Source organism: Myripristis murdjan, chromosome 2 (genome assembly GCF_902150065.1).
Source record: "Myripristis murdjan chromosome 2, fMyrMur1.1, whole genome shotgun sequence".
In the NCBI taxonomy this organism is placed as follows: Eukaryota; Metazoa; Chordata; class Actinopteri; order Holocentriformes; family Holocentridae; genus Myripristis; species Myripristis murdjan.
The window spans coordinates 6,922,501-6,935,000 of record NC_043981.1 but is presented as its reverse complement, the minus strand read 5'-3'; the positions used below and the strand labels follow the sequence as shown (position 1 = coordinate 6,935,000).

Below are 12,500 nucleotides of genomic sequence, written 5' to 3'. Positions count from 1 at the left end.
TTTGTGCACCTTTAAAGTCGATATACATCAAACCAGTTGCGTTCATGCTTTACACAGATGTTCCTATGTAACTAATTGGTTGCTGTCCTCTCTTTGATGTCCTTGTTTGCAACTTTGATGTGTTCTTGTTTTATGCCGCCTTCATAGTCAGGTCTCCTCTTGCAAATTAGATTTTAAACCTCTTCAACCCTGCTGATCCCATCAGCGGGTTTGTTTATACTGCACTTTGTTCAAACCCACAGAAGTTTATTTTAAATTATAGAGGAGATCCCGAAGTTTCCAGCGATACCAGGCTGCTGAATTACAGTGAAATCTGTATAAAATGTAGACATGTAGATATTTTCTACATCTGATGTAATGCTCCAGCCATAAATTAATTTCTTCTTGAATATTTCTCTCAAAATAAGTGTGATGTAGCTTCAGTGCACAGCATGTGTGTAATATTGTAGCACAATATGAAAAAAACATGTTTTCTAACCTTAAAGTTACTTTTGGAGAAAAATTGGGTGAATCAGAGCTCAATGAAATTGTAACTTGTTACATAGAGATTATTATTCTCATTTTAAATGCAAAATCAAAAACATGAGAGAGAGGCTGTGTCAAACAATATTAGAAATCGTTTGGTCTAAGTTGATGCATTGTCCTTAATGATTTCAGTGCATGGCTGTTGGCTATGCATTATATTTTTGATGATCAAATAAACAAAGATGGAGAGACTGGTTGAATTTGTGTGTGTGTGTGTTCACGTGTGTCTGTCCTGATACTTGTGTGTCTGCATGTGTGTGTGGGTCGGTGTCTGTATGGCGCCTCCTTCCCCCTGGCTCAGATCATTTCACAGCTCGGCTACAGGTGCCAGCTCTTGCTCTTTATATTTAGTAGCCGGGGCTTTGTTCCACGGCTAGTGGTGAGGCGGGTGGCCGGCCAGCTGCTGGGACGCTGTTCAGTGTCAGCTGTTATTGGCAGCCAGGCAGTGTGGAGGAGGCTTGTCATACCCTTGAATTGGAATTGTTTTGTATGTGCACAGCTGGTGAGTCGCTTCTCTTTGTCGGCTGTGATAGTAGCTGACACCAAACTGTGATTTGTTTAGTGTGTGCCCGCTGCGGTCTAAACTGGTAACTGGCAGCTCAGGCAGGACTTCACATTCATTGTCCCTGTATTTTGTTTGGTAGAACAGGATGGTTCATAAATGGCTTGAAGGCTTTTTTTTTTTTTTTTTCGTGCATGTGCACTCTGCGATAACATGGCAATCAGGACTGTCACCAAAAATTCTCATTGAATCTGTATTGTTTTGTTTGTACTTGCATCCATGTGGAGAAACTTCAAACAAGCCTGGGTGTTCATTAGGAACTTCTCGTCCAGCTCTGGCTTTTTTATTATTATTTCAAATGGAACAGTCGGAGAGGAGTGCACGTTCCCAACAGTGCTGAAGACTTAGATTTTTATTTATTTATTTATATATTTTTTGCCTTCAGAGTGTCAGACACTAGATAACTATTACTTTAAAGGAATACACTCAAATAACCAAATAACAACATATTTTATATCATTTTCTCACCCTAAGTTCTCTTGACTGGCCAAAAAAAAAGTTTTTAATAGCATGCCTCACAGAGAATGACCACTTTGAAAAATCTCCATCTTAACAAGTCATTTAGTCTCATATTCAGCATTATTAGCAATGCAGGAACTGAACAGGAACAGGAACAGGGTCATTATATTGATTTTGGATGTACTGAACACATGAATGGAGTCTCAGACTGAGATTATACACTGTATATGAGAATCTTTTTTGCTGGTGTTTGTTACCAACTCCATTTTAATAGAAATGACATGAGTTTTTTGAACCATTTTGTTGGGCTTTCAAGAGAATTTGGGGTGAGTAAATGACACAAAATATATAGCTTTTGGGTGTTGGGTTGCTGTTTTAAGCAAGCAAGAACCATACCTCATAACTTTCTAACCAACTCTGTGGCACTGCCTGTTAAAAAATGAGGTGGCAAGTGGTCACAAGGACTAAATGATACAAATGTGTGTGTTTGTGTCTGTGTGTGTGTGTGTGTGTGTGTGGTTTCTCAGCTGGTGGAGCCCCTGACCCCCAGTGGCACGGCCCCTAACCAGGCACAGCTGCGAATCCTGAAAGAGACAGAACTGAAGAGGGTCAAGATCCTGGGCTCTGGAGCCTTCGGTACAGTGTACAAGGTCAGTGTGTGTGTATCCATAAGTGTCATTTTGTGTACATATGTGAGTGTGCTGGCATTTGTATGAATGTTTGTAGCGATTTGCATGAAAGACCAGATATCAGTGAGCCAGGTAGAGGTTAAAGATAGTCAGTCACAAAGCTTCTTTCATCTACAGCTTCCCTATTATAAGATGAACAGCCCTGCTAGACAACCTAACAATAAGAATAAACATTGCCTTTTGTCGGTGGATTTACTGACAGACCTGAGCCTAGGGCGGCTCAAGGACCTGGAACGGGAATTGCTGTTCGCTTGCCAACTCCACTGCCCTTGGCAAAATTAGTCATTCCACCCCTAAACTCAGCAAACTCCCTGAATAAATACTGCATTCTCAACTACTGTCTCTAAATTACTCTCAATTCCTGTATTCACGGCCCTATTTATTTTATAACCCTATTTTACTGCACAGCTTCATACTTAATACATCTACATATATTAATTTAGGGCCATATTTTGCTCAGCAGCTCCTCCCTTGTAGCAGGCAGATCCGTTTAAGTGCCTGATACTAACTGAAAAGATTTAATTTCTTAATTTTAATTTCACCAAATCATTTTTTTCCTCATGGCCTTACTTTTTATTGCAGATGAGTAGTTCATTTGACAGTAGAAGTAATAAAAAAAGAGTAGGTGTAATCACCAAATCCGCCAAAGTAACACCACAGCAGACTTCTGCAATTTCTCTTGGGGTCCCTTAAGATATAAGAGATAATTTTTCTAATGAGAAACATTTCTGGAGGAGGCGGCTTTGAGCAATAATAATAATAATGGGTGGATTAGCGAATACTTACTGCAAAAAAGCTCTATCTTAACAAAGTCATTTAGTCTCATATTCAGTGTTAAAATCTTGTTTTTTCTTCAGACAAAGGAAAAATCTGCCATTGTTTCCAGAATTTCCTTCAATGAATGTCATTTTTTGATCTTAGTGGGGTGATCTGTCTTACTCTGCCTTGTTTCAACATATTTATACTTGTTCCCAGAAAAAATGAAAATGAAATAAGTGAAACTGCAGTGAAACACAAGATTATCTCATCTCACCGGTAGATTTTTTCATTTGTTGGAAGAAAAACAAGATTATGACTATGAGACTTAAATGATTGCAGAAGGAGATTTTTTTTTTTTTTTTTTTTTTTGCAGTGCCATAGTTGTGATCTACAGAAAACTTGGCACTTCAGTCAGCTGTGTGTGTTTGTGTGTGTTTATTATCACTCGAGGCTGTAAGTTTATGGTGATTGCCTGTATATTTCAGGGCATTTGGGTGCCAGAGGGTGAGACAGTGAAGATCCCTGTGGCTATTAAAATCCTCAATGAGACCACCGGACCTAAAGCCAATGTGGAGTTCATGGATGTGAGTATTTATACTGCAACAGTGTTTGTGTATGTGTCTGTGTGTGCGCATAAAAGTCTTAGCCTTGTCAATGAAATGTCTGACGCTGTCACTTTGTGGGATTGTGCATTCGGTGGTAAATTCTTACGAGAGCACCCTCTCAGTTGGAGCCAGTCATAAAGCGAACTCCACCACAGTATAGAGCCAGCTGTGTATTGAACGGGACTCTATAAAAAACACCACTTGTTTATGAGATATTGCTTTATTGGAATTTGGGCTGACAAAGGAAGGTGGAAGGAGACAAGGAAGGAGGGACATAGCAAAGTAGTTTGCGCTTCTTTCCTTGATGATCCTCTCCTCCTTATCTGTCATCTCTTTCCAGATTTTATGCTCAATTCCTTTTTTCCTCCCCTCACTCATAGTTTCTCCTTCCATATGTCTTTCTTCCCAGAGGAAGGGGGGGAGAAAAAGTGAAAAAGGGGATCCAACATCAGAATTCCTTTGCAACATGGTTTCTCCTTTCCTTTCCTTTCCTTTCCTTTCCTTTCCTTTCCTTTCCTTTCCTTTCCTTTGTTTTCCTTTGTTTTCCTTAGCTCTCCTCTTCTCTTCTCTTCTCTTCTCTTCTCTTCTCTTCTCTTCTCTTCTCTCCTCTCCTCTCCTCTCCTCTCCTCTCCTCTCCTCTCCTCTCCCCTCCTCTCCTCCACTGTCCCTGTGTCTCCCAGTGGGTGTCTCTGTCCACCAAGAGCCAATATGCCCTGTCTGTCAGCCTGTTAAACAGCAATCTAAAGGCAGGCTCACGCCTCGCCACTGGGAAACTCGCCACTGGAGTGCTGGCTCCAAACACACCCCTAAACGCACACACACACACACACACACACACACACACACACACACACATATATATATATATATGTGTATGCAACCAACAAAACATGCTCATGTACATGCATGCAGGCACCTACTCTGCACATACACACTTTGCTTGCACCCATAAACACGACTCCCCCCCTGTTTTTGCATCTCACACCCCGTCCTCCCCCATCTGCGCCTGGGCACCGTTCATGCATACACACACACTTACGCACATGCCAACAAAAGGTTCCCAAGGCAGCTTAGTAAAAGACGCAGGCTGAATTGCTTGTGTTTGCAAATTTGTTTAGTTTGAATGACCAGTTTGATTATTTGATATGAGGAATGCAAACATGTAATAATGCATACTTTAATTTAGTGTGTGTTCATGCGCGTACATGCAGCGACACACACACACACACACACACACACACCAACACATCCGCCAAGTTTGCAGGGCTCTGCCAGCCCAGTGTGTGTGAGTGAGTGAGAGAGTGAGTGAGCTAGACGGGAAAGGAGGGTCATGTGGCAGTAATGGAGGTCAGCGCTGAGAGAGATGAAAATCACACCCAAACACACACACACGCACACACACACACACCCTCGTAATGTTTGCCCCGAGAGGAGGAAGCAAGAGCAAGAGTTTAGCCTGACACAGTTTACGACTCCCAGGTCTTTTGGGATCACGGAGAAAGAATAAGCTCTCTCTCTCTCTCTCTCTCTCTCTCTCTCTCTCTCTCTCTCTCTCTCTCACTCACTCCCCTGTCTCCCTCCCTCCTTTCTTCTTCTCCTGTCTATTGATCCCGAGGTGCAGGGTTTGCCCGGCGTAGAAGTGGCTGTAGCTGGATAATGCAGTTGGGGCGGGGTGGGAAAAAGGGGCAGGTGGTTTTATGAAGTGGAGATGTAGTGCCACTACTTTGGGCCGGCAGCCTCTGTTTAAATCAGGCCACTGATGGTGCCAAAAGGCCCCCCACCCCACCCTCACACCCTCTGCACCCTCTCCTGCCTCTTCGCCCCCCTCCTCCTTCTGTTTAGAATTAATCTACTCACAGCCACTACACACCACCACCACCTTCCCTTCTAAGCTCATCTAAATTTAAAGAGGCACCTCATCTATCTATCAGCCGCCCCGGGGCCCCAGTCTGGACACACACCTCCTTGACCATTTGGTGTGTGTTTATGTGGGTGTGAGTGTTTGACAGAGCTGGCAAGAGCGCGTGCGAATGAGACAGAGAGGCAGCGAGAGATGAAGAGAGCCACTGAAGTGAGTGTTTTTCAAGCAATGGCTTTGAGTGCAGTTCAGCTTCTGCTCGGCCACAACATGAGCACGAACACAAACGCGCACGCACGCCCGCCGTGGATATCAGCCGCGCTATCATAACACTTCATCGCCACCGCACACCCTTCTGGTTGCAGCTCCGCCATAACAATTACCCAACATCAAGTCCCAACTGTGCAAACTGCTATATCCATCTGCTGCTGAAAGAGACAGAAACAGAGAGGGAGAGAGAGAGAGGGAGATGAGAGAGGAAACACAGAAAATGCATTTGCACACAATATCAAACAAGATAGAAAAATGGAAAGTAGTTTGGCTGTATGAAATCAAACACTTTTTGACTTTGTACGAGACAGCGCCGAGTATATACAAGCATGCACAGCACATATTTGGTGTTTTAAATGCGTTAGTGCAACACTTCTCTGTGTTTCATACATATTGAAATATTGATGAATAAGGATTTTTTTTTCATAGGGCTTCTACCCAAGGCGGCTCCGAGAAAGATTTCTGCAGGATTTACTAAATTTTCTCACACAGGCAGTGTGTACTCTGTGTTTGCTGCGCATGCAAATATAGCCGTCATCCTTGAAGTCTCACTTTTTGCATGCTGCTGGCTCCTGGGAGGAAGTCTTTGGAAAATAATACAGTATTAACCATGAAAGACAGATGCACAAAGCGTGGATTTCTGCAGTAGATTCTGTTTCATACACTAGATCCCCAACCACCTCATTACCACCACCAACCAACCAGTCATACTTCTGCTACACCATGACTGGGGTCACATTGCTTCCAGTTCTCACACAGTTTCAAAATCTGAAAACTACTCACATAACTACAGGGCCTTATTTTTCAATGATTGACTCTTAAGTTCAATATATGAAAGGCCATGGTCCAAAATTAACATTTCTACAAGGGAAAGTGAGAACTTTGCTACATGTAATGCTCCAGCATTATTGAAATGCCACCTCTCACTGACTCATCCTCTCTCTGCCTTTTTGTTGTTGTTGTTGTTGTTGTTTCTTCATGTGTCCATTTTGTTGGCTTCAAGGCACACTGTGCAAAATTGCCAAGGGTTGATTTGAGGGAAGGAATTTTAGACTCGTCTGATGTGGAATAAACATGTAAATCATCTGGTCTAAACATCCTCACTTAAATTGAGAAACCTTTGCAAAATTATCATCATGTTTGTGAATCAAGTAATTAAGTGATAAAAATATTTATTTGTTAGATCACGAGCATGTTTGTTTTCCATTAACTGAGAAATCCTGTTAAACTATCCCTTTAATTAGTTGGATACTTTCCTTGATTACTTTGATTAGTACATGTCATCAAGATTTACAATTGTTTGATTGATTAATTTATATTTCTTTTTTATACAAGAAATATGAAACTAAATGACTTGTTAAGATGGAGATTTATTTGCAATCTGCCCTTTTTAAAATGTATTATCCAAAGACAATTTTTACCTACATGAAGTGCTTGATGGGTGTTAATTTTGGACTCTGTTTTGTAATTTTAATGATTTTAGAATTTGAAGTAAGTTCTGCCATGTTAACTAAACCCGATGTAATAACCTGAAGTTTGGTTATGTTAAAAATTCTTTTTGCTGCTCTCTCTCAGCGAATGAGTCCTCTGGCACACAGCAAGTGTTGTATTTTATATTTCCCGCTGCAGCAGTAGAGGAGTGTTTGGAATAAACTGAAGAACTGCCTAGTTAATATGAGTCGTGGCTGAACAAAAAACACCACTATCAGGTATCTCCATGGCAGCCATCCTCTGAGTCTCTCTCTGTCTCTCACCCAGGAGGCCCTGATCATGGCCAGCATGGAGCACCCTCATCTGGTGCGCCTGCTGGGCGTCTGCCTGAGTCCCACCATCCAGCTTGTCACCCAGCTCATGCCCCACGGGTGCCTCCTCGACTATGTGCATGAGCACAAGGACAACATCGGATCACAGCTGCTGCTCAACTGGTGTGTCCAAATCGCCAAGGTAAGGTCACAAAGACGGACAAAATTGAGTGTTGGAGGTGTGTGTATATGTGTATGTGTGTGTGTGATTAGGTGAGCATTTGTGTTTTGAGAGTTTTTGTGCTACCTCCAGGTTGTGTGTGTATTTTTCCAGAGAAGTATTTGACAGCCGGTGATGTGCAGAAAGTGTCCAAGCTCAACGTCAACCCAAACGAGCACAAAATTTTCAGTGTGTGACATCATGGCACATTAAAAAGTCACATTAAAATAGGTCTGAGAACTGTTTTTAGCTAAGGTCAGCAAGATATTTAGGTGCTGATTTCACAAAACAGTGAGGTTGCAGCTATGGACGACTGGGGACATCGTTTCAACTTTAATTTTGACATGACAATAACCCAACCTTGCCACGTTGGTGCAGGTTGTCATATCAACATCTATCCAAAAGGTTTGCTGGGCATCACATTATTAATGTGTGTGTGTGTGTGTGCATATTTGCGTGTGTGTGAGACAGTGAAAGAGAAAGAGAGAGAGAGAGAGAGAGACAGAGAGAGAGAGAGAGAGAGAGAGAGAGAGAGAGAGAGAGAGAGAGAGAGAGAGAGAGAGAGATGGAAAACCTCGATCATAACAAGCCATTTAGTCTCATCTTCTTTGTTAAAATCTTGTTTTTCTCACTTTCAGTCACAGAAAGTCCCACTGATTTCCAATGCAGTTAAGTATAAATATGTTGAAACAAGGTAGAATAAGGCAGATTAGCCGACTAGGATCAGGAAAATGACACTTGATTCAAGAAAACTCTGGAAACATGCTGATTAGTATTGGGAATATGTGAGGTTTTCTCATCCCACTGGCAGATATTTTACTTTGACTGAAGAAAAACAAGATTCTAACGTCAAAGATGAGACAAAATGACTCGTTTAGATAGCGATTTTGAATGTGTGTCTTTTCAAAAACGCATTTAGAACAGATTTTGGTGCATATTTCTGTTCACATTCTAATATAAATACCTTCCAGTTTGCCCCCGTTGGTCTTAATTATTTTCACTGCTTGACACAACAAACCACAATGCTCATATTCATAATCTTTCACAATGACATGACAGCCCACCACGCAGCACAGAAGCAGACGGGCCTAGTCTGCCTTGAACTCCGATCGACGCAGATCAACCCTCCAGGAAGAAAGTGGCAAGGAAAAAAAAAATCAAGAAATGAATGCCAGCGTGACTCACTCTCCACCACCCAAACAAAATCTGTACTTTTAATCACTGAGACGACAGCGGCGCTTGAAATATCGAGTGTACTTTTGCTTACCCGGAGAACATTTGTGTTTTGTTCGCAAATTAAGTAGCTACAGACAGACTGCTTGATAGTGTAGCTGTCTGGGAAGATATAACTTCTGTGAGTTATAACTCCGGGCTGCACCAGGGTGCTGCGCTGCTATTACATGCTGCGCAGGCACACATCTGCCTGGGATACAGAGGCATTCCACATCAGCATAATTATCTGAAAAAATGCTGAATTACCACTGGCTCTGATCAGCCTGACAGGAATTCAGACAAGATAACCACCGTGCGCACTTTTTTTTTTTTTTTTAACCTTTGTGTTCTGTATCTGGGGAAAGCTGATTAAGGATGCATGCTCTTTTTTTCTGCACCACTATGCTTCATATTCATCCAGCTATAAACACTCACACCTGGGAGCTGCCCGGCACAGCTAGAGTCTGCTAATGTCGGCCACTGAGGACGATGAGGGCACTGAGTTCCACCACCCAAATTTATTAAAAAAGTCATGGGATTTGAACCAGCAAACATCAAACAGCAGCAAATCTCCACCTTAACGAGTCAATTACTCTCATATTCAGTCATAAAATCTTGTTTTTCTTCATGCAAGGTAGGAAAAAAAAATCTGTCAGTGGGATGAGATACTCCCACTTGTTTCGAATGCTAATCAACTTGTTTACAGAATATTCTTGAATCAAGTGCCATTTTCTTGATCCTAGTGGGCTGATCTGCTTTATTCTGCCCTGTTTCATCATATTTATACTTGTTCCAAGAAAAAATCCTCAAACTGAAACAACAAATAGTAGCCTTTGTGTTTGCCTCCGGCTCCCTTAGTCTCCCTGCAGTTGTGAAATACAGCTGATTGATCAGACGTGACGAGTTGCTTTTATTTTCCACTCCAACACCTTGCTGATCTACCAGGATCATTTGTCATGAATGAGAAAAAAGAAAAAAAAAACAACAAAAAAAATAATAATAGTAACTGTATCAGGTGTGATTTTTTCCATGTAGTTATAAAAGGATGAGAGAACACGGTTCAAACTACTTTCTTTTAAAGGTGCATTATGCAAAACTGAAGTGAGGACCCTGTTGACTCAACTGACAAATGTGGAATAAGTACATAATATGATGGTTGAGTCTACATGGTTCTCATCCTCACTGATATTACTCCCCCTTTTTCCCGCACTTATTCCACATTCTTGCCCGTTGCGTCTAAATAGTCCTCGTTTCCATCGACCATCTGCAGTTTTTCATCGTGCAGCTTTTATTGTGAAAACTGGAAATGACAAAAAGTAGAACAAAAAATGTAGAAGCAGATTCTCATCTTTTCTGACATTTTATTGTGCATTTTATTGTGAAAGGTTCCATAATCTGTCACTGATCATTTGTTCTCTGTAATAGATGTGATTTAAAATATAGTGAAGTAGAATACTCAAGTAAACATGTATTTAAGTGAAGGTAAAACTACTGACTTAAAAAAAAAAAAAAATACTCAAAAAAGCTACTCACTTACAGTAACATAAGTAAGTCGTTACTTCCACCTCTGCCTGGTTGCCATCTTGCACCAAAAACTGTAGTTCATTTAGGTTTAACTCAACCAGTGAAAATATTTGTGCCTCCAGAGGAGCTCTCCCTTAAAGAAATATTTGTAGAACTAAAACTTCAAGCTGCTATTTAACTGGATAAATCGCATATGCAGATGGAGGGAGCATCTGCATTGATCTGCCTCCAAGCCAACATTCAAGGCAAACTCTCACAAGGCATAAGACAAGCTTGTAAAATCATTTAGTTTTCCCCCTGACATTGGGAAAGGTCACAGAGATGTGTCACACTGCAAATGGCTTCACTTTTGACCTGCACAGTCACATTAATGCTAACATTAGCTCACTTACAAGCGAGCGTGCTCCCATTTAACAGTGCTGTGGACCCACAGACTACAGTTTCACAGATGACCCACTATATGGAAAATATCCTTTACTAACCAATTTCCAGATCATTCTCTCTCTCTCCCTCTCTCTCTCTCTCTCCTATATGGCTGTATGTTGGCAAGAGGATGGGAATTGAAGTGTTCTAGCCACCGTAAGGGACAATAAATGGATTCTCATCCACTGTAAGCCATTTTGGGAGTCCGTGATGAGAGCTTTGGTTTTATAGGGTGTGGGGGCTGCAACTCCTTACACCACCATGATGGATGATTCCCATGAGCTTGAGGAGCAGGTTACTTAAGCAGGTACTTATTGCCATAATTGGATTCGATTTCACCTGTGGCGGCAGGGGGGGAGGATGTGTCGGTTTTTCTTTGGTATTGTAATCGAGGAAGAGCGAGACAGAGAGATTGTCTATGATTGTCCACTGACCTCAACCCAGGTAGTGTTCATTTGAGCAAATTGCTTCATTGTGATTGATAGCAATCTGCGTTGTAACTGTTTATTAGCGTAGCTCTGGATATCTCCTGCCCTCTTGCTGTAGGCATCTGTGTATCAAGATGAAGCTCCTTGATCAATTGTGATTAATTTCTTTTTGTCTCTTTTCAACATTTCCCCCCTGGAAATACAGTTTAAATTGGGACTCATAGAGATATAGTTACATTATTTGGCACAGTAAGCTGTAACAAATAATTTGTTTTTGTTTAGTGAATCAGTGAATCATTCCACAGCAATCAATAGAGGTTTCGTCATGGTGCATTTAGCAATAGAAAGGCCTGTCCTTTCTTTGATTTAGCTGCTATTCTGTCTGTAAGAACCACACTCAGGTCAGAGAGTAAATGCAAATACATTTTAGTATTTCTTTTAGCGTTTATAACTATGAACGTTAGATGTCCTAAATATACTGATTTTCATATCTTCTCTGTGATTATCTAAACTGATATCTAAACCCCATTGTAAACCACAGTCATCTGTCACCTACCTGCCTAAAACAAAGCATTAAAAAATAATTGGCAAATGAGGAGATGAGGAAAATGAAAGAAGTCTTTGAATCCAGTGTGTGCCTCTTGAATTCAACCCAACTTTTTTTTTTTCTCTCTCTGTTGGGATAGATCTGGGAAATGTGATTTTTCATATAAATACTCACATAATTTGCTGAAATTGAGTGTTTACTTGCTCCTCTATGGGTTCAGAAAGCCCTACAACCCTTGGAGTTTACAAAATTGATTATATAAACTGAAAAACGTACAGTGGTCAACCTAGTGACAAGACTGTTTTTCTTAGTTTCTGAAAACTTGATATTATGATACAAGATTTTGGTTGTATAGCAACAATATGCAAAATCAGACATTAAATAATCAGATTAATGTTCCTCCCATTGAAGTGAATGTTCATGTCAACCAAATTCTAAAAATGTGAAATAATATTCCTTAAAAATTCCCATTCCTAACTTCTCCACGTACAAAGCTGTTTGTCACCATCAACAGAATCATGCCACAATATCCCAGAATCACTGTACCATTGCAGTATCACTCTACTGAAACATGTATTGTACATGCACATGTTGCATTATCACACAGCTCTATTTGAGAGCGCATTTTATGACATCAAAAACACATTTTGCATCGTAATAAATTGAACTAAAACCTG

At 41.0% G+C, this 12,500-nt stretch overlaps 1 protein-coding gene across 1 annotated transcript in view; it reads left to right on the top strand.

Annotated features, from left to right (window-relative positions):
• Positions 1-12,500, top strand: part of LOC115375849 (receptor tyrosine-protein kinase erbB-4) — a 149,487-nt gene that overhangs the window by 99,942 nt on the left and 37,045 nt on the right. The window contains exons 18-20 of the mRNA XM_030075430.1: positions 2,074-2,196; positions 3,480-3,578; positions 7,486-7,671. Coding sequence (XP_029931290.1) covers positions 2,074-2,196; positions 3,480-3,578; positions 7,486-7,671 — 408 coding nt within the window. The remainder of the gene's footprint in view (positions 1-2,073; positions 2,197-3,479; positions 3,579-7,485; positions 7,672-12,500) is intronic.